At 47.1% G+C, this 22,820-nt stretch overlaps 1 protein-coding gene across 3 annotated transcripts in view; it reads right to left on the bottom strand.

Moving 5' to 3' along the window:
• The window catches only part of LOC135817880 (carboxylic acid reductase-like), a 28,454-nt gene extending 6,513 nt beyond the window's left edge, over positions 1 to 21,941 (bottom strand). The window contains exons 1-19 of one of the 3 annotated variants that reach the window (XM_065331163.1): positions 21,619 to 21,941; positions 19,663 to 19,823; positions 19,145 to 19,216; positions 18,884 to 18,949; positions 17,508 to 17,676; positions 16,869 to 16,895; positions 15,660 to 15,751; positions 14,575 to 14,626; positions 13,766 to 13,878; positions 12,380 to 12,485; positions 11,191 to 11,334; positions 8,668 to 9,372; positions 7,980 to 8,152; positions 7,156 to 7,233; positions 6,067 to 6,257; positions 5,756 to 5,838; positions 4,901 to 5,094; positions 4,200 to 4,513; positions 195 to 389 (exon numbers count right to left, since the gene is read on the bottom strand). In XM_065331163.1, the coding sequence (XP_065187235.1) occupies positions 195 to 389; positions 4,200 to 4,513; positions 4,901 to 5,094; positions 5,756 to 5,838; positions 6,067 to 6,257; positions 7,156 to 7,233; positions 7,980 to 8,152; positions 8,668 to 9,372; positions 11,191 to 11,334; positions 12,380 to 12,485; positions 13,766 to 13,878; positions 14,575 to 14,626; positions 15,660 to 15,751; positions 16,869 to 16,895; positions 17,508 to 17,676; positions 18,884 to 18,949; positions 19,145 to 19,216; positions 19,663 to 19,823; positions 21,619 to 21,819 (3,136 nt within the window). In that variant the 5' untranslated portion in view covers positions 21,820 to 21,941. Of the gene's footprint in view, positions 1 to 194; positions 390 to 4,199; positions 4,514 to 4,900; positions 5,095 to 5,755; positions 5,839 to 6,066; positions 6,258 to 7,155; positions 7,234 to 7,979; positions 8,153 to 8,667; positions 9,373 to 11,190; positions 11,335 to 12,379; positions 12,486 to 13,765; positions 13,879 to 14,574; positions 14,627 to 15,659; positions 15,752 to 16,868; positions 16,896 to 17,503; positions 17,677 to 18,883; positions 18,950 to 19,144; positions 19,217 to 19,662; positions 19,824 to 21,618 lie in introns of those variants that run through there. The other 2 variants (XM_065331164.1, XM_065331165.1) reach the window with 2 other exon arrangements.
• Positions 21,942 to 22,820: the final 879 nt, after the last annotated feature.

Raw genomic sequence — 22,820 nt, 5'->3', positions numbered from 1 at the left:
AATCCGAACAAAATCCCTCCAAAAACTAAGTGATTTTAAAAAGGATTGATTTTGGACTCCAATATGAACTATCCCCCCCCCCCCCCCCCCCACACACACACACACTCAATTCAACTCATCCCTGCCCAACTTGCACTCTGCAAAGAGATCGCTCAGAAGACCTAATCATTATCAGTGCATCACCATATCCATACCTCGCACAACGCAAGTGACAGTGCAGGACGGGTACGCCCTCAACAACCTATGCAGTATGTGAGCACCGAGGAATCCACCAGCTCCAGTGAGCAACACGGAGAAGTCACCAATCGAGCTGAGTGGCTCCAAATCTGCCAAAATCCATTCTCGCTGGAAGGACTCAGGAAGCTTGCATTCCACTGTCCAGTCGATTTCTGGAATAAACGAACATAGCACAGAACCAAGATATGCGTTACAAAATTGCTCAAGGCCAATTTAAAAATCATTCATAATCACAGAATTGATAAAGATTGTCATAAAAAGCTCCTTGCCACTTGGCAAGAACTCCGGCCGGTGATATATTTATGTTGAAGTCAATGCACAATTATTTCGTACCTAAGAATGGCAGCTGCAAAGACACTTTTATGTGGTAAGGGGCCATCCGTAAATATCGATAGTTTTTTAAATCCGTGAATTTTACAAAGTAACCAGGACCCACCACCCACCCCCCTACTTTTTACGGAATAAAATATTGATGACACATGTACTGTACCTACATAAATGTAGGTGGAGTCCATGGAGTCCATACACACGCAGGCATGCGCTCACCGTGTCATTCATAACTAGAGTACAGCCATGTATTTTGGCAGACTTATGCCAGGAATGTTGTCCAAGAATCACTTGCTCTTCAGCTCATTCCAAATACATCATACCCTTTATGGGCAAGCTCTTTGAAAAACTTACTTGTATCTTTTTTGGCAGCTGTACCAAACAAAGTAGTCTGCCGTGCCATTTTCGTTAGGCCACGCTCCACATGGGAACTGTTCCAACCATTGGCGATGTAGCAATTCTTCAATGTGGAGTTCAAATAAGAGCTGGACTTGACCCGGATTAATCAGGTATTGTGATACTTCGAATAATTGTGCAATAATTATACGAAAGTGTGTGACGTATCTAGAAAAAGCCGAGGCTCTTCTCTCCGACGATTCCAAATTTGAACTTGTCAACCTCACCATTGACGACTGGGAGAAGGAGACCCGCACTATCATTGACGACTGGGAGAAGGAGACCCGCACTATCATTGACGACTGGGAGAAGGAGACCCGCACTATCATTGACGACTGGGAGAAGGAGACCCGCACTATCATTGAGCGGATCTGCAAAACCACGCTGGAGAAGGATCTTTACCAAGCTATCCTCCCAGGCGATAATAAGTTTCCGGAAATGTATGGTCTGCCCAAAGACCATAAAGCAGGAGTGCCATTGAGACCGGTAGTGTCAGCCTGCGATAGTCCAGTCACCAATGTCTCCATCCTCCTAGAGCGAATACTTAACCAGTGTCTCAAGTTCATCCCAGCTCACCTCGAGAATACAGTGGAAGCATTGGACAGCATACGCCAGCATTACCCCGACCTTCAAGCTCCACCCGGAACCATTGCAGTGACCATGGATGTGGTTGCCCTCTATCCTAGTATCCCCATCGTGGACGGTATTGAGGCAGTTACCAGAGTTCTGCAGCAGCATGTCAGTGATATCGACACGTTTGGCGTAGCCATGGGTAATAATCTGGCACCCCCCTTCGCCATTATATTTATGCACGACCTCGAAAGGTCACTGTTGCAGTCTGCGCCCGGCGCTCCTGTATTGTTCAAGAGATACATCGACGACATCATCATGCTGTGGGTATAAGGATCGGCGCTCCTCTGTCGTTTTATTCAACACTTCAACGATGGTAACCCACTGATCAAATTTACCCACCAGTCCACCGAAGAAACGGGCTCCATTGACTTCATGGACACCACAATCCATGTGTCAACAACTGGAGCCATTTCATACGAGCTCTTCCGCAAACCATGTCACAGTGGCTTGGTGGCTGACTACAAATCCGCCGTTCCGTATCAACAAAAGTTCTCAATTGCCTCTTCCGAATTCCTCCGTGCCTCTCGACTATCATCGGATAATGAGACGCGCCGGAGGAGTGAAAAGAAGGTCATCGACGTGCTGAAATTCAACAATTTCCTCCAATCAGTGATTGACAAGGCCCGGGAGCGAGCTGGACGACCGACAGGACCCAAACAGAAAAGGGACTTTCGCACAACACTCAAGCTGCCATTCAAAACCGATCACATCCACAAGAAGGTGCAGTATCTCATTCGCAAATATCAGCTGAACACCCACATCATATACAAGAATGCTCGGCTCAGCTCGCGGGTTTGCAGGTCTGCTTTGGACAAGCCCCTATGCCGCAAATTCGTTGATCCACAGCAGCCAAGGAGAAGGGGAAGACCGAAATCAGCTTGCGTGGCATGTACAGCAGGTGCAGTGGACTGCACCCGCCGAAACGTGGCCCCTCCCACCTCGAGTGCCGTTGCGGTGATGACTATGTGGGTGAAACTGGCCGAAGCGTTGCGACAAGGTCAAGGGAGCACAACGATAATGCACGCAACGAGGTCCGAGGGAAGGCGCTGGGTGAGCATTACCGGATCTTCCATGCCGATGAGTCATTGTCGCTGGGGCAGACCGGATTCGCCAACGTCTGTGTGCTTGCGACAGAGCCAGACAGGGCAAGGAGAAGGATTCGGGAAGCGGTCAAGATCCGGGACATGGAGCCTAATATCAACACCAGCAGTGGTTGGGATCTCCTGTGAACTCTGGTTGCCTGGCTTTTTCATTGGAGTGATAGCTATCCATGTGAAACCTTAGCACCCACAAATTGTACGTATCACCACCCTAGACTTTAGCATTATGTTGGCACTGTCCACACTACTGTAGTCATGTGGCACAGGTTGTACAGTCAACTTCGCTTATAACGACTGCGGATATAACGACAGTTCGCGAATAACGACAGAATTTCCATGCCCAGAGCAAAGTCCCATCCCACTGTGATACATATTGAGACTTCGGGTATAACGACACTTCGCGAATAAGGACACCTTTTTTGATGCCCCACCGAGTGTCGTTATAAGCGAAGTTGACTGTACATAATTATCACCGCCCTAGTCTCTCACACGGAGGACTAGCACCCCTATTGTGATCATGTGGCATGTGTCATTTTTTCGCTTGGGAGTTGTTTTTTGTTTTGTTCTCCCCGCTGTATTCCGCACGCACCTAGCCAGCTTGTTGTTTTAAAGTCTGCCTTGCTTCCGTGTCTGCTTCATCCTGAAGATGGTCAGAGTGACCGAAACGTTGAGAAGAAAGAAGAATTGTTCAGCTGTGTGAAGAAGCAGTGCATCTGAGTGTTGGCCAGTGTTGCCACAATACAAGTTGCTATAATGAAGCTGCGTGAAGCGTTCCGAATTTATAATTATACTTGTGAATAATATCTGACAAACTTCCCTCTTTCTTTTGCTTCAAGAGTTTCGATCTCCACTACATTTTTTGGAGACAACAATCTACGTGTACGTGTGGTTCGACGCACGCAGACCCACGCACACGCAGTACTGGGCGCCAGGTCCGCGTGTCATCGATATTTTATTTACTTTGAATTTCGGCTGCACCCACCACCCAGGTACGAAAATTTCACGGATTGTAAAAACTATCGACATTTACAGACGGCCCCTAAAGGAACAAATAATACATGTACATGTGCTATCGACCATAGCACTCTACAGTCCAAGTAGCACCCTAACGTTTTGGTGTCTTTCACATTGCGGTTGTAGAGTGAAAACAACAGTACATCCTAAATTGTGTAACCCGTGCAATTAATTCTTGCCACATTTGAGCCCAGAGAAGTCCAAGGACAGGGAACAAGAAGTTCAGCCAGGTTTTACAAAATTAGGACAGGTATGCCATGCCAAAATGTGTGGAGAAGCAGATCCCAAGCCAGATTTTCTAAGTTTAAAGTGGGTTTAGAGCTTCATCCTAAGTTGTGTGACCCGTGCCATGCCAAAATGTGTGGACAAGCAGGTCCCAAACCCAGATTTTCCAAGTTTGAAGCAGGTTTAGAGCTTCATTTCGGCCAAAATTGGGCTTTCAAAAGCCAGCGGGATTATTGTGGATGAATGGACTCTAGACGTGCAACTCACCTGCACTGGATTCACGCAGAGTGGCCGGCAGACCCGCGGTAGAGTCGTCCAGCTTAGCGTGTCCCTTAATGGCCTGCACGTGCTGTACGATACGCTCCGGCGGCATGCTGACTAGCAGTGTGGCCGGTAGATCCACGTCCATGCTCTCCAGGAGCAGTGCGGACAGCTTGACTGCCGACAGGCTGTCCACACCCTTGGCAGCCAGCGTGGCAGAGCTGCCGGGTTCTGCCGCCGTCGCCGCGGACTGCGATGCTGAAGGTGGCTCAGTGCCGGTGATGAGAGAGATAATACTGTGGACTTGATCCGCCAGCTCACTATTACATAGCAGATGTGATACAGAAGGAACACGGACATCATCAATTCATCGGTGAACAAACTGATTACTGGGCACAACTAACAACGTCCAGCATCTCTAGGCTTTGTGTCCTTGGATCACAGCCTGCGGTACACTAAGCCTGAACTTCACTGAATTTTAGAAACCCCAATGTTACGTACAACACACTGGTGCACTAACCACCAGACCGCCACCCCCATCTCCCCACCCCCACTCCCTCCACACACACACGCACGTACATTACGTTGTCTATAAAATTCAAATCTTTGCAAGCAAGCAAGATTGTTTATACAGGAATGTCGCTGTAGTGTGGGCTACATGATCACAGTAACATTCATGCTCCAGTCGCCTATTCATCTCAACTTACCTTTGCTGGTCTGCATTGTAGTCTGCGTATAGCTTCTTCAAACGATCGCGGTAGTGAAGCTGCAGTTTAGGGCGGCATCGCTTTCTCGTCTCAGTCAGCAAGCCGTTGTCAGAAGTGAAGACCTCCGGCTCAATGAGAAGCCCGCACGGTACTTCCCAGCCAGGTAGCTTGAACACACTAGCTGTTGTTTGAATCTAACAGGATAGAAAGAGAGGAAGACAGTGGGAGAGAGACAGAGAGGACGGAGAGAAAGACAGAGTAGGGAGAGACAGACAGAGAGGAGGAGAAGGAGGAGGAGGAGGAGGAGAGAGAGAGAGAGAGAGAGAGAGAGAGAGAGAGAGAGAGAGAGAGAGAGAGAGAGAGAGAGAGAGAGAGAGAGAGAGAGAGACAGAGAGAGAGACAGAGAGAGAGACAGACAGACAGACAGACAGACAGACAGACAGACAGACAGACAGACAGACATACAGACAGACAGACAGACAGAGACAGAGAGAGACAGAGAGAGACAGAGAGAGACAGAGAGACAGACTCGGAGAGACAGAGAATGACAGAGAAACAGAGAGAGACAGAGAGAGACAGAGAGGGAGGGAGGGAGGGAGGGAGGGAGGGAGGGAGGGAGGGAGAGAGAGAAAGAGAATTCAGTCTGCAGGAGAAGACAAAGTGGATTCAGTGTACACACATGGGATTTTCCCCTTTGCTACATTCGTCCCGCCGCAAGCTATCACCCAAACATGTGTTGTACTCTGTTGACCACTACTGACACCTACAATAGCGCACGACTAATCTTATGTATAGTGATCAGCGCAATATCCATGCTCCCCTACACAGACCCCCTCCACACACAGATTGGCATACCTCATTCCATAGGAAATCATACACCGTTTGTGAAGCACAGATCTGCTCATAGTCCAGACTACCAGCTGACCCACCGTCATCACCTGGAATTACAATCACAAAACCAAGGCATTGGAGTAGAGAACAATCACATATAGTGTGCTGTAATGTTACAGCCTGCACAATGGTCATATCGCAGGTTAAGCCAAGAGAACATTGCTGAATTTGATTAATGGATGGGGAATATTGAGGTCTTCGACGATGAAAGTACCTGTATATTATATAGCTAAGAGGCTAGAATAGAGGTAATCGCTATCAGGACAACAACTCACCAGCGCCATGCTCCTTCCACCAGCCGCACAGTGCGGATCGTTCGGGCACGACTACGGCCACGATCTTGTCTTGCTCGCTCTCACCGTAGACGTAGACTTGTGTTATGTAGGCACTGCCGTCAACGTACAGTGGCTCCAACCTCTCCGGTGCAACAAACTCACCCTGGGCCAGCTTGAAGAAGTTCTTCTGTCTGCAATAGGAAGAATCACACATCCACTAGTTGGGGGAATGGAAAACTTGGGAAAAGTCTGAAGAAAAAATTGACTGTCACCACCAGGACTCAAACCAGGCACCTTTGCTTGAGGTCAGCGATGCTCTAACTTAACCACTGAGCTATGGTGTAGCCATCATTCCAGCAGAGACCGTTCAACATTTTCTTCAGACTTCGAAACTCTTGCTTCCTATCACACCATTCAGGTTTTGCTCCCATTGAATCAGGCCTTCATTTAAACCCCTTGCAGCACACCCCATGTACAGTATTGCCGGGCACCTAAAATCAGTGTGCCGAGGAGCTAACAGACAGACTAGTATTTCTCCAAGCACAGTACATGTGCACTGGTATGTACGAGGTGACTGCACATACTTGAAGCAGACTGTACTGCATGAAACATAAGGAGCAGCCTCGGGGACAACCCAGATTGTCACGTTCTACGGTACCCGGGCAACACTGTGAGTGTATACTTGCTAGATAACCAAACTTAAGACAAGAACAAGCTTCACGCTCCTCACAATGAACAGCTTCAAAACGTGTCCACGGGTACTTCATTGCCGTCTCATCAAGTGGAATACAGGCAAAAAGAACTAAGCAAAGGCAATGGATTTCCTACAGTGTAGATATGATAGCAACAGTGAAAAGAAAAGTAGCCAGAAACATCTGATCACTATGGAACAACATAGCCAGATGCCAAGGTTAAAACAGCCACTGGGTAGCTGTCACGAGATTGAGTAACCAGACTACAGACCCCCCCCCCATATCCCACCCTTCCCTAACCCCACCTGCCCCTGTCTCGAGCCCAGCTGCCTCACGTTAATCATCAGGGCCAGATACCCAGCAATAACCCAGCAACCCCACCGGGCCACACTCTTACCGATCAATTATCCGAACTTTGCCTGTACTCAGGTCCCGCACGCCAATATCGCCAGTGCGGAAGTAGCCATCAACAAACCTGCAGACACGAACATACATCACACCACAGGGCATTGTGATTACCGGGGAAACAAGCGACTTCACAGCCAAAGCATATCACTGCTAAGTACCCATTGCCTCATATCCATACACATTGTATTCATATGCCACCAGCCCACCATAGGTCCATGCATGCACTGCTCTGTAGTAGAGCCACCTTCCCATTGTTCTACATTTTCCATCTCATGTTCTCCTGTTTTCCCTTTCCAGTGGGGTGGTGTTATTAATTAATTTTTAAAGTTCTTTCTAGATCAAATGGTATCCTTAAAGGGGAAGTATACCCTAAAATCAATTTCGTTCTTATGCTCTTAGAAGAACAAAACAGTGTTAGTGCTTTTAAAGACATTTTCCACACAAATCCCCATCTTGTAGGGCGCAGTCACCCAGTTTCGGTGGAAGTGCACGAGTTCGATTGGGAATCTAGGAGGAAGGGAGCGTCTCAGCTTCCTCGGACCAAGACCATTCGACTCAGCACCCCGAAGACTACAACTGGTGAAAATTTGATTTAGGGTATACTTCCCCTTTAACTACACCCTGTATACGGTTATTGCCTCTTGTAATTTGTCATCTTGCACAGTTTTTACCTACTGCCATGGCTGGCTATTGCCCCTCCCTCCATATTGGCCTCTATTCCCTGGCCACGGGAAGGTTGCATGAATCAATAAAGGAATAAAATGGTACCCTTAAGTGCCCTATTCATAGTGACTAGCACCATCTTTAGCTTACTTTGCAGCAGTCTCTTCTTCCCTGAGATAATACCCACTGATCATGAATGGCGTCTTGACGCAGATCTCGCCGCGCGGTGGATCATCCGACGTCAGATAACCCATCTCCGGTACGTCGACTAGCTTGACGTCCGCTTGCGATGAAATGCGCCCGTCCTGCGTGATGGCACCCACCTAGACCAGAGCCGTGTACGACACATAGGCACCACTGAATAAAATTCAATTTGATACAGATGACAAAAGAGGAAATGCATAGCCCCGAACCTAATCAATGATCACCTCAATAACAGTTGTTGTTGTTGTTGTTGTTGTTGTTGTTGTTGCTGCTGCTGCTGCTGCTGCTTCTGCTGCTGTTGTTGTTGTTGTTGTTGTTGTTGTTGTTGTTGTTGTTGTTGTTGTTGTTGTTGTTGTTGTTGTTGTTGTTGTTGTTGTTGTTGTTGTTGTTGTTGTTGTTGCCGTTGTTGTTGTTGCTGTATACAATCATGTACTATATTATAAATACTATAGTAATAAATGTGGAAAGGAAGAGGACATATGGATACAAGTTAAGTAAGAACTATAGTAATAGTAATAGTAATAGTGAGAGTCAAAACTGCAAAAACTCCTAATAATGATGGAGCCACCGTGGTCTACGATGATCAGGAAAGGAAAAGGACCTATCAAGCTTACAGACAAATATTCACTCCTACCTCCGTTGCACCATATCCATCCACCACCATTCCCACCAAGACGCTACGCATGAACTTCAGGACGGCCGCGCCAGTCGACGCTCCGCCAGTAACAAGGATTACGGCGCGCCGACCGAGCACCGTCTTGAAGCGCTCCGCCACCGCCTGGACCACGGCCGCCTCATCCACAAAGTCACCGGCTTCTTCCGGAGGAAAGGCGCTGGCCGATTCATTGTCGTGGCTGAGTTGCCGACGTAGGCCCTGCGCTAACTGGCGGTGTTCAAGCTCCTCGTCGGCTTCATGGATATTCTCACTTTCCACAGACTTGTTGCTGGACAATCTGGCAATTGTAGAGGGTGGCAACAGTGATGATGAACCACTTTCCCCTTCCGATGACAGAACACTGCCAGTTTTTCCAGGTTCAGCATCTGCTAGCTGTGATTCTGAATTGCTCATCGAGCTTACATCTAATGTGAGCTCTTCTTGGACTTGGGATGCTGCGGTCACTGAACTAGACGGCTCGGACGTTATCACGGCAGCTTCAAGTTGTCTCTTCTGCTGCTGTTCGTGCTGCTGCTCCAGGCGTTCCTTCCGCAGGCGATTCTGCTCCCTGGCACGCAGAACAGCGGACATGACCTGCTGCTGGTACTGGTTGTAGAGCATTGTCCAGAAACGTGGCGTGCAGGCAATTACGGTCGGCTCCACGCTGGCAATGTCGGTGAACACCTGAAGCAAGAGATAGCCAAACACCAAGAGCGTGCAATGAATATGGGGGAATGTGTAATCCACAAGGATCATGTTAGTGCGACTCCACTTTTCACAACTGTACGATCATCAATACATGAACACTCACTGATTGTTTGCCTACTACATGATAAGAACAAGCCAACATACCGTATTTCCCCCATTAAACGCAGGCACGTCTCCAATACTAGTAACGTTACGTCTCCAATTGTAGTACATGTTGAGTGTGGATCTCAAATATAAAAGGACGTGCCTCTAATAATAGTACATGCCGGAATGATGTGATGCGCATTACCGGGCCACAGGTACCAGGTCCTCCGTAATTCGTTTTCCTTACCCGTCCATCGCCTTTGTGTCTTTCTACACTGTTTCTTACCATGGTTGGATGTATTTACAGCCTTACAGTATCATTATCACGAGTTGTTTGTCACCCAATTCAGGCAATCAATTTTTCCAGAACTATAAAAGCACACGTCTCCAATACCAGTACAGTCTCCTATAGTAGTACCGGTCTGACCACCTTTGAAAAATAAAAGTACAGTTGACTTCGCTAATAACGACTGCGGATATAACGACAATTCGCGAATAACGACACAATTTCCATGCCCAGAGCAAAGTCACATCCAATTGTAATACATATAATGGGACTTCGGGTATAACGACACTTCGCGAATAAGGACACTTTTCTGATGCCCCGCCGAGTGTCGTTATACGCAAAGTTGACTGCACTGTACATTTATTGGGGAAAGTACGGTACATACTGCACAGTACAACGTGGGTTTGAAGACCACCCTGGAGTGCATAGAAAACTGGCCTTTATCATAATATACAGCTGGTCCTTCAAAACAGGTTCAAATGCATCTAGTAACATGATCTGTATCCTGAAATGACCCGTCTCATAAGACAGGTGGTCTTTGACCACAGGCTCAAATGTATGTAGTAACAGGTCCATGCTTTGAAATGACTGGTCGTATAGGACAGATGGTCTTTCAATGCAGGCTCTAATGTATATCGGAACGTGGTAAGGTCACAGAGGTACAGTTTTGGCCAGAGAAATTCAACCTCCTGATCTAGTAGCACAAACGTTCGAGTTTACAGAGCAGTGTGTGTAGTGCCAGGGCTGTGTAGTGCCAGGGCTGTGTAGCGCCAGGGCTGTGTAGCGCCAGGGCTGTGTAGTGCCAGGGCTGTGTAGCGCCAGGGCTGTGTAGTGCCAGGGCTGTGTAGTGCCAGGGCTGTGTAGTGCCAGGGCTGTGTAGTGCCAGGGCTGTGTAGTGCCAGGGCTGTGTAGCGCCCAGCACCATTATAATATTCATGAGGTTGGATTTCTCTGGTCAGTACAGTAGGTGGTCTCTTTAGGCAGTGGTGCTCGCAAAACACAGGTCTTTAGGCAGTGGTGCTTGCAAAACACAGGTATTTAGGCAGTGGTGCTTGCAAAACACAGGTCTTTAGGCAGTGGTGCTTGCAAAACACAGGTCTTTAGGCAGTGGTGCTTGGAAAACACAGGTCTTTAGGCAGTGGTGCTTGCAAAACACAGGTCTTTAGGCAGTGGTGCTTGCAAAACACAGGTCTTTAGGCAGTGGTGCTTGCAAAACACAGGTCTTTAGGCAGTGGTGCTTGGAAAACACAGGTCTTTAGGCAGTGGTGCTTGCAAAACACAGGTCTTTAGGCAGTGGTGCTTGCAAAACACAGGTCTTTAGGCAGTGGTGCTTGCAAAACACAGGTCTTTAGGCAGTGGAGCGTGCAAAACACAGGTCTTTAGGCAGTGGTGCTTGCAAAACACAGGCATCCGGCTGTACGTACGTGCTGCATGTCCCCTCGGTAGAATCCCACACATCCACCGTTGACGAAGCTGGCAATGACCATGCGGTGATCAGTACTATGAGCTGGCGGCTGGAATGAAAACCAAACGTCTCGCTTGCAGTTCCTCAGCCCTGTTGGCTTGACCTGATGCATGGCAAAAAGCAGGTTATGCACAGCAAACAGAGAGCATCAAATTAACAACAATTGTGCATATGATGCCGTGGCCTACTGAGACCAACACAACGCCCCATTTGTTTGTGCAATGGCAGATTTTTCATCAACCACCACACCATTGCGCTGTCCAGCCGGCCTCGACGAGCTGCCACAACACATCACCAGCAAAGCGACACATCCGTTGGTACTGAATTCCTTCATACAGCTTCACAGGGGCGGATCCAGGAGGGGGTCCAGGGGTTCCGCGGAGCCCCCTAATTTTCGTAAATGTACAACTGGCAACCATATGCGTGTCCATTTACATGACATTGTATCAGTTACTGCACAGGCAGAAAATTTCGTCGGTCAATAATTTCGTCCAACTCCAAAAAAAACGAAAGGGAGTTCATCTGGTTGTAAATTTCGTCCATGGATCATAAGAGTGTACTGAAAAGCTGGACAAATCGACATTAGTCCGGCATTGAATTTAGTCCAAAAGCTCCCTGGACGAAAAAGACGAAATTAAATTCCAGATGAATATCTCTGCTTATAGAGTATTCAGTTTTGACTATACTGGAACCCCCCCTGTAGAGATCGCTGGATCCGCCGCTGCTTCAGGTTCAGCTTCATAAATCTGTACAGGGTCGAATGTTGCTGCTGACCCCTTTATTTAATGTTAAAGGCACTGTAGCAAGTTGGTGCAGCAGAGCCAGTCGGGACCGTAAGGACGTTCTCAGAACAGAAACTATGAGTATATATGAGCGATGAATAAAAGAACTTTGCGGTTCAGGTCAGAGTCAGCCGGACTGAATGTTCCGCATCCTCCGGAACACCATAGCCCTCAAGGATCAATGTGCAGATACAGCCCCTGGATGTGTGTACCACGATGATTATAAGTAGACATCTTCTCCAAGGCTTTTAGGTATGCCCAAAACGAGGCAGGAAATACTTGTTCATCTAGACTTATAGCTAAGACTGAACGTTCCGCATCCTCGCAAGAACCTTCATCGAGCCCCACCAACTTGGGAGTACTTGCCTGTAGCAATGACCTGTTGTACAGTTCGCGAGTGAACACACAGCCCTTGGGCACACCGGTACTGCCACTCGTATACATGATGGTGTAGATGGTGTCAGCGGACGGCCTAGCAAACAAAATCAGGAGACACGGAGAACGGTGCTGAACTGCCAAGATTACACAGCCGTGAACAATGTATGGCATACAGTGGAGCCTGACAAATGTAGACAACCAATGGATCAGCCAAATATTTCCTCATTGCAAAAGGTGCATGTCTTTAAATTCCAACCTTCACCACTACTGCCTTTCACTATTGAAGCTCAAAGACCTTGGTGTGAAAAAGGAGAATAGAATATGACCAGCGCTCTGCGAAAACCGACCTTAGGTGCTATTTTGGCGAAATTGAGTTTGTGCCGGATTGTTGACCCATGACCCTTTCTTCAACTTCTGGTGAAGTTTGAGGTGGATTGCATACATATTCAGTTAGATACAATGACAATTTCTTTGCACTTTTCCTACAATTTTTTGAGGAAAAGTAGCAAAAATCCTGGATTTTATGCTTCATTTTGGAGCCAATGCTGTGAGAGTTCAAGCAGCATGATTGCCACCAAACTTTGCAAAATAAATCTGTATGTCATAATCTTCAAAAGGAAAGGTTTATGATGGCATTGTATCTTCCTGTTGTGGAGATAGACACATTCTATCTCTGTTCTGTGGATGGTGTTGCTCACGATCTGCTGGAAGAGGTATTTGGCTCTGTATGAGGATATGCCAGCCGGTGTGATGGGTAGAGGCAGGTGCAAAGTAGTGAAGAAGCTTGGATCAATGTCGGGTTAACGGATATTGATAGTTTTATCTGGTACTGGTAATAGAACATCTAGTTATGTCTACATCTGCCGCACACATTGTTTCATAATCGGTGATATCATGGCAGTCTCTTTTCCAAATCTTGCCAAACGTACTGTATGCAGCTTTGCCACCAGGCTTTGTGAACGCCTGGTGAACAAGCTTCTTCGTAGTGATGCTGGGCAAATACATGTACATGTAGGTTGGTACTGGCTTGTTGTGCCCATGTGGATCTGCAGGTTAAGGGAGGCCATGAGCTATAGCATAATGCTCTATAAAATGCTTCAGCTCCACAACATCTTCCACAGGCAGTGCATTCCAGAGTTCATTCTATTCCTGTGTTGGGCTGATTTCACTTGCACTGACAGCAGCCTGCACAGATTTCAGCACCCAGGGCTTGATCCTGGGCTGGAGGCATACACAAAGACGGTGGTGGTGGTGGTGGTGGGGGGTGGTGGTGGTGGAGGAGGTGGCGGTGGTGGTGGTTGGTGGTGGTGGTGACAATTTAATTAAAGAGATACTAATTATAAATCCTGTCGACAATTTTCAAGCCAGGCTCACCTAATTCTTTCAAGCTGTACTGCGGGCTCGGACTTGCCTCGATCAATCAACCCACTCCAAGTCACCAGCCTAATGTCATCCAGGCCTGAGAACTGAAGGCTATCAACACCCTGCTAACACGAAGATGGACAGGAGGAAAATCCGCATATCAACAAGCTACCTTTGATACAAGCATTCTGTAAGCATCATATCCTGCAAAACTTGGAATACAACACAAACATCCACTACGGGTTCTGAGTGGCAACAAAGCTGAGGAAATACTGATTCTGTGCCCAAATCTGTCCCCTTGGAAAAACGCGATTCCGCGGCCGCGGCAAATTTCGCAGAAGTTGCCATCATCCGCGGAAATCACGGAATCCACACTTTTGCCCGCGGAATCCGAATTTTTTAGGGCAAATTACTAAAATTACTACTCAGAAAGCAGCAGAAAAACTACTTTGCAATCTGTTTGAGCACATAACATGTGACATTTCCCTTGCCAGTGTAGGTCTCTCCAAGATTCTTCACTCTCATTCGGTTTGTGACTGAAAAGTATAGTATGAAAAGTGCTCCTTCATGCGACTAGTTGTCATATCCTCTACGAGGAGGGTGAAAAACTTGCAGAAAGTGCCGCAGATTTGTGATTTTACCGCAGAAAATGCAGCAGAAAACCCCCCTCTTCCCCGCGGAATTTGCCGCGGAATTTTGAATTCTTGGCCGCATTTTTCCAAAGGGACAGCCAAATGGAATACATGTAAAGTTCAGGAAGGTCTACATCTAGTGGAACTTGACAGTCCAGTTGGATCCAACAGCAATGATAAAAATAATACCTCAGTCACTTCGTCCAGGACGATCACCAGCTTGACCATCAGTTCTGAGTTTCTGCACAGCCGCAGCAGCAGTACACCGCATAACAAGAACGCACAACACACGAGGAAGACAAGCTCATTGGTGCTGAAAAAGGATAGGAAAACCGTCTGATTCAGGTGTGAATTATATTCCCGTTTTAAGTTTTGGTGTACTTTGCAGGTGATCTATGTAACTTTAAAAACTGTTTAAAGGTAATCATATGATAAGAAAACATCGAGGACGAACTACTTGAATCGCTGTACAAATAAGTGCAGCCAAGCCTCTGTGGATGCCTCAGTTTTAAGGCCTTCCCAGAGACCACGAACATGGTTTACCTGTCATCAGCTGCTGCAATGGACCAACATGTGACGTGTCACTTTTCATCGAAAGTAATATAACAAAGTATCTTAAACCAGTTGCTCAAGGTGTTCATTTTCCGACACTTTACCTAACAATACTGACAATAAATAATATTTGAAACTCGGGTATTGAGCCAATAATAAAAGTATAAAGGAAAAGGACATATGGAAACGAGTTAAGAGTAACTCTCCACCACTGTAACTAGATACTATATACAGTCAGAAAGTGCAACAACTAGGCACAAAACTGACAGAGTACTGAGACATTCGACGTCCTGACACCTAGCTTCAACACATCTCCTGCTGTCGGTTAGCGCTACAGAGATGTGTTGAAGCTAGGTGTCAGGACGTCGAATGTCTCAGTACTTTGTCAGTTTTGTGCCTAGTTGTTGCACTTTCTGACTGTATATAGTATCTAGTTACAGTGGTGGAGAGTTACTCTTAACTTGTTTCCATATGTCCTTTTCCTTTATAAATAATATTTCTTACCATTTTTTATAAAGGTGAAGTGTCGGAATATAAATCATATGTTGGAAAACGTTGCTGCCCCTTCTCCCCCTCCCTCCCCTCCCTTCCCTCCCCTCTTACCCCCCCCCCCCCATCCAGCCCTTGCTTACCCCAAGGCAAATGATAAAAAAGAAGCAAAATGGGTAAAGGCGACACATTGTTTCATCTTACTTCATTGCCTGATAACCAGTAGGACTTACCTCTGTAATGCAGTCTCAAATCTGGGAAGGCACTGCTTGCTGCAGAAGAGAATTCTGACCTTAGTCTGCGCTAGGATGTAGTCTATCATTGCCTACGTGGAAAGCAGATGAGAGAGACAGGAAGAGACAGGAAAGCACACACACACACACACACACACACACACACACACACACACACACACGCACGCACGCACGCACACACACACACACACACACACACACACACACACACACACACACACACACACACATGAACACACACAGACGAAAGGAACAGATTATGCAATGGCAAAGACCAACATGGTGTAACAGTTCCAACACACTTAGTTCCAAGTGAAGGACAACCAAACCATGTCATGCATCAGGTTATAAAGGGTAAAACGCATAAGAACCAATCAGAAGGTGCAACGGGAATGAACCAGCAGTGTCAAGGTGCGAACAGACTGTGTATGTGTGACAGTATCAAAGGTGAGAACAATGAGAAGTTGACAACTTGGCAGTTATAGCGTAAACTGTAACACATCGACCAAGGGTCCGTCATGATGTCTCCCACCAAAATAATAATCGGGCTTGAAAGTGCTACGTCACACGGTCACAGCCAGGTCGGAGTCATGACAACGCACACTTTCAAATCCACGTAGATCCCGTTTTTGTATAGATCGGCGAATATTTGGGTGGTTTCCTTCGTGTCATTCTATTAGGATGACACAAAGTCCGGTCGCCATAACAGCAGCGTGACATATCCACCGGTAGTGACTGGACTGTGACCTCCTGTCCAGGGTCACACTGCTAGCCGAACAAAAAGTCGCACTGGCATGCAAACTGAGGGGCCTGGGTACTTCGCCATGGTCAGCGTGGATCCAATTTGGCCCAACAGCTGTTATTAATAATATTATTGACTTCTGACGACATCCCTTTCCAGCCCTATTCTACGACTATGCAGAGACCTTCTCCGCAGGGAAAGTGATCCTTCTCCATTTTGACTTATACCCCATCTATCGGCTGCTGACGGCAGCATTGTCGGGCAGTATTATGTCAATAGTGAAAGTGAGCTATTAGACCTTGGGTTTCATTCTTAGAGATTGCCCCCCCCCCCAACCACCACCACCTCCACCACCAACGCACCAACCCATCTACAACTTGCTGCGTTATTGACAGAAAGAGCAGTGTGGCACAACCACTAGCAGCAGTACTGTGACTTCTGCTCACCTCATCTCCAGTGGTAACGATAGGTACCTAAACACAACCATGATCCGCGTACAGGTGCACACACATCAACACAGAGCACACACACACACACACACACACACACACACACGCACACACACACACACACACATACACAGAGAATGCACATGATTCACCGCACCTGTGCTGACACTATGAGGTATTGAGACCGTGACACACAGGTCAAACAAAACCAGGATACTCTATGCAGGTACAAACTTGTCTGCAGATCAATCCGAGTCTCCAATGAACACTTCAGTACTGCAAGGATGCTGGGCATCATTCAATGCTAGTCAAATATATCCAGAACCTTGAGCAGATACAGTAAAACCTGAAACTAACGACCGCCCCTTGGTGCCAGAGAAAGCAGTCTTTAATGGCAGGTGGTCTTCAGTCAGAGGTTTGCACCGCACAACCATATATGAATGTGAGACCGTCCGTGCTTGGCAAAGTGGTCTGTAGTACCAGGCTGGTCGCTAGTCACGGTGGTCTTTAGTTACCGGTTCAACTGTACATTCAATTTTCCATAGCAGCAAGGCAACTTCGAAATACAAACTAAAAAAACACTGGAATGAGCAGTTCCTGAGCATGCACAGAACAGCACAAGCAGAGCTCACTGACGGTTGGTTTTCCAAGCAGGGTGCAAGCCATCTGGGCGGTGTACCACTGTGCCGACGAGTTGCCACACAGCCCGACCATGTCGGTCCCGGTATCCGACTTGACCAAGTCGGCCTCCAAAGCATCCAAGCCCGTGGCAACCTGTTGGATGACCGTAAACTGGTCGCTATACCTGAGCAAAGCAAATCACAAGGAACAGAAGAGAGAAACACGTGGACAATATTCATGCCATGACAATAACAACATCCATGGTGCGTATCAGGAATGGGTCAATCTGGGCCCAGATCAGTCAAGCCCATTCACTGGAGTCCTTACCTTCAAAAGACAAAGTGGGGAACTTTGAAGTAGAGAAAACTTTTACTTGAAGTAAAATAAAGTACAAAATACGCGGACCGCTAGGCACAACACCAGCGAAAAAGTACATGTAGCAGCAATCAACCTAGCTAGCAAGTAGGAATGGATTATCACCCACAACATCCGTACATGCTCACACCCTATGCCCAATCTTTCTCTGTGTCATTAAGCAATTCACCCCCCCCCCCCCCTCCACACACACACACACTCTGATATTTGCAGTGATGAAGGAATTGCTCCGTGACCATAGTCACTGGATGACTGGAAGAATTGAATGATTGCGCAGGAACCGAATGAGGGGCCTTTCAGCACCAACCACAGGAATTTTGGCATCACTCACAGGAATTCGAACCACTCACTGAACATAAGTTATTTTTTATTTATCGTCTCCACTTCATGGCACATAATATTAATACATAGCCAATGCAAGAAAGGGAGGGTGAATCCAACCACGGAAAATAGTTAGGAGCACTTCATGCCTTCAAAAATAGCAAACCATGGCTTTTCTGGGGCTTTCGGAAGGGCACACTGTGGGCTACTATAAAACAGTTCAGAGTCCCTAGTTTGAAACCAAGCTGCAAACCAACCCACCACGCCTTGACATGACCAACCCTGCACTCCGAGCAATGACAGCCAAGCCATGATTGTATTGTTCTACAGGTGTGACACATCTAAAGACACAGTCCTTGTCTACTTATGTCCTGGGCACATCCAACACAACATCACCAGGCTCCCAGTAATGATAAGCACCAGATCCCGGCTTACCAACTCTACCATCCATCACGAGTCTTTACACCATCATCCCATCCCCACATTATAGATTTCTGAGATGGTCGAGGATTTCTTGCCACACCAGGCTCAACTCATAGCACTGCCTTATTCCCAAACCGTGATGCAACCAAAAATCCAAACCTACACGGGCCGCTTATTATACAGGTGTACCGTACAAGACATTTTAAGCCAGTGGGGCAGTTTAGTCTGACTAGCAGATTGAGCGGTGGTAAGCAATACATTGAATTGCTTACTTGTTCCAAACATACTGTCCCGTCGCGCTGTCTCGCACGCCAAAGCACCTGCGGTCAGCATAGTGTCTGCAGTACAAAGCACATGCACATATGTGTACATCAATACGCGAAAAGCTATCCCACTGCAGACTTGAACTTAGAAACACCCAACGTCCAGCAACTGAAGCATATAACACATACTTCAGTATACCGAACATTGCCACAACTGCTATATTATTCACAGGAGTATGCAATCCAAGTCTACATGTACATTATACTTACATAAACGTGTTCAGCAGAAGTTCTTGGAGGGTTTCAGCAGTGCGGACAGCTGCCCAAGTTTTCTGTGGGGATCTGGCAGAAAAGAAAATATCAAACCGGAGTTGCATTCCAAACAACTTGACAACATTGAACTCGGATGGTGAGCCAATTGAATTATGGTGAAAAAGGAGAAGGACAAAATGTTACAAGTTTTGACCAACTGTCCACCAACGTAACCAGATCTTATAGAGTCGCACATACACCCCCCCCCCCCCCCCCCACACACACACACACACTCTCTCTCTCCCCAGTACCCATTGATGTGTGGTGGCATACTGTTCACTGTTTCCAGCCTACCCTTGCTCTATTGATTGCTATCCAGCAGCTCTCCAGCCATCTCCTTCCTGTTCCTCCCATCAGGCTATACTCTTCATCACACACTTTACGTTTATGTGTACAAGAAAATCAATTCAGTGACCGTTTGAAACCGCACCGGTAACCATAGTAACTACACAGCCATACACTACATTCTTACTCACCTTGTTTCGATAATGAATGTATGTCCGGTACCCATGCTGGATGTGTGTTGCTCGCCGTTCTGGTGGCCACTGTTGGGATCCACGTCGTCGGTGTGGAAGCACTTAGCGCACAGGTCATGGCTTTCGTCGCACCCCTGGCAATGGTACCGATCAGTGCCTTCCTGCAACAGTCCAGCCAATCATAACAAAATACACCGAATCATGAACTTGAGTCTATTTAGATAGATTGAGCACTATAAATCGAGAAATTACACACGTACATGTATGTGAAAAGTTTCGTACCTTGAGCCTCCTCTACCATTCATCCCAGCACTCTCCACACCAGATCCGCATTCGTACATCCACGCTTCTAGCCAAAGGGGGCAAAGCTTATTTTTACTTTTTCAAAGCGAGTTTTCGGCATCTCAGCTACCTTGCCCGTCAATGACCGTGTCACCATCGTATTCAGCATCCTCAAATTAGTTTAGATGGGTTCATGGTATGGTTCTCCTCTGCACTAGTAGCTGCCATTTTGTAAAGTTCGTATCCAGTGGCTGAAGTTGACTGTTGAAGGGGACTACTTTAGGAGGGGTGCGGCATGACAGAGTGAGCAGACTTTTGGCTTGTAAATCCATGGCCGCTACTGTTCTTTATGTGGAGGCAGTGGACGCGCTTGGGCAGAAACTGATTATTTCAATCCATCGAAGCAGTACACATCCCGTCCAACATCTGCGGCGCTTTCTCCGCCATTCTCCAACAATTCCGTAATCCCCATATCGCTCAGGTCTTCAGTGAGTGCGTTCGATTATGCCCGCGAATCGATTGATGAATCCATTGATGAATCCATTCATGAATCGCCCCTGGCTACTGTATAAGTAACAAATTTTCATTTGGAATTAACTTTCGCTATATTCGTTAGGGGGGCCGAAATAACTAAAGTTTGTACAAAACTAAAGTTTTTTTTCTGAACGTTTGGGGTGACAGACCTTGACCACAACGAAATTTAGTACGTAACAAGCCTGCTGGTGGAGTGATCTAACGAAAGATTTCGTGAATGAAAATTTGTACTTTATATACAGTATTCACATCACCCTATCTGCCCGTGGAGGGGGGGGGGGGTAGGGCATGTGGATAGGGTGAATGGATTCAGAATCGATTCCAGGGCTCATGACATGAAATCGAACGGCGAGATTCCATTCATGAATCGATTTAAGTGCGTAATCGAACGCACTCAGTATTCATGAATGGATTCACGCAGGCATAATCGAACGCACTCACTGTGTATGCACGATATTCATGAGTTTGGAGAAACCCACCTTTGTGTAACTATGCAATTCCACTGTTTCCACTGGTTCTCTTCCCGTAGCACGAGAAACTCCCTTTCCCTTCCGAAACCTAAGTCCTCCTTTCTACTTCACTCTCCCTTTTTCACTGCGTACTCTGCGTGGCTGGCACTTCCCCAAGAAGCTAAGGACCTTTCTTCCCTCCGCCTTTTTAAGAGTCTTGTCGCACCTTGACTTTGATTTTGTGTTTCTCATTTTGTTGCAATCACTGCTTATCCATGCCGGTTCCTCTTTTCTTCTCCTCCCCTTCTCCCTTCCTTGCCGTGGTTGGCTAACACCCTCTCTCTTTGTATTGGCCGGTGTTCTCACTGTGCTATGAGATGCTGTAATAAATAAATAAATAAATTGCAATATTGCATACATGGTCTACGAATATTGCATACCACCTCTGTGACCTCATAACTCCAGTATGGGACAAGACGTTCCCATGAACTTTTCTGTGTGTGCTTTACAGAGGTGCTTCTATCAAGCCGTGTAATTTGTGGGCCATAATTCCAATTTCAAAATTGTGGGCTGAAGTCGCTGCTCATAATACTCGCGATGATCATCATTAAAAAAATGTCATGGACAATCACGTGCATTATGCATGCCGGAATATCACGGACATCGTGTAGAAGAAAGACGGTAAACTCACTGGTATATCTACAAAGCAGCTGTTGCATTTGTAGTGACTGTCACCACTGAAGCCGGCGTCCAGGTCGTCCTGGCCATCGCCTTGCTGGCCCCATCTCGCAGCCGCGTCTCTGCTCTCCGAGTCCGTGCTATCCTGACCCGATGGGACCAGGCTTTCAACTACTAACGCAAGGGCCCTGCGCAAGGCTGCAACCAGCTTCATGATCCTTGCCCTCGCTTACACCGGTTGTTAGGTAGCGCCTAACGAACTGCTAACGACCCCACCTGCAAACATTAAATTTTATCCATATCTTCCCAGCCAAATACAACACCGTCTACGTCTACTTCATGGAGAAGAAAGGTGCTGTCAACGACGTGCATGCATGCAACCAGCAGGCCAGGGAGTCGTAAAATACGGTGTTTTACGACTCCCTGGTTGCATGCAACAATTACATCATCATCGGTACATGACAGTCATGTGAAAAACAGAACAGCTTTTTTGTAGTGCATGTGCCTGATGACAGTGATCAGGTGATGTGGCCGGAGGATCGGACTCGCATTTTGCAGTGCATGCACCTGAAAATTATTATGTATGCATGATGCATCATATCACTGTGGGGTTTTCCCTCGCCTGGACTCGCTGCTAGCTAGCTATGGTCCGGGGGAGTACTGCACTGACATACTACGGTACCGGTAGTATAGTAATACTGTAGTAACAGTAGATCTGTGTCTGTACTGTAGTCTTGTCTTTCGTGCTGTGAGCTGTAGCATAGCGCCTATGAGTATGAGCGAGTATACGACGCGACGAGTCGATCGAGTGTGATGGAAAAACGACTTTTTCAGTGTCACTGTGGTTCAGCTAGATCAGCCTGCAGTGTGAACGCAGCCGCTGGAGTGGAGGTCACATCGTTTCGACCGCTAGCGAAGGGCTTTGGTCCGGAAGACCAAATGCAAAGAATCGGCTTGCAAGTGCATGCCAGATGTACCCTGAGATTGTCCCAGTTTCCTGATATCCGAGCAGCATGACTGTATAATACAATGTATTATACAGTCATGCTGCTGTAATCATGGTAATATTCACGCTAAGAAGATCGTCAGCGTCCACCGGACAAAAGGTCGGTGACGGACTGAAGCTCGCAAGTACAATCATGCAAGCTTCTGCCGGGCAGGTGCGCAGTCGAAGTTAGTTCTTGACTTCAGCCACATTGTATTTGTAAGCTTTCG

Source organism: Sycon ciliatum, chromosome 5, assembly GCF_964019385.1.
Source record: "Sycon ciliatum chromosome 5, ocSycCili1.1, whole genome shotgun sequence".
Classification (NCBI taxonomy): Eukaryota; Metazoa; Porifera; class Calcarea; order Leucosolenida; family Sycettidae; genus Sycon; species Sycon ciliatum.
The sequence above is the reverse complement of the archived record's forward strand: the minus strand, read 5'-3'. Positions and strand labels throughout refer to the sequence as shown.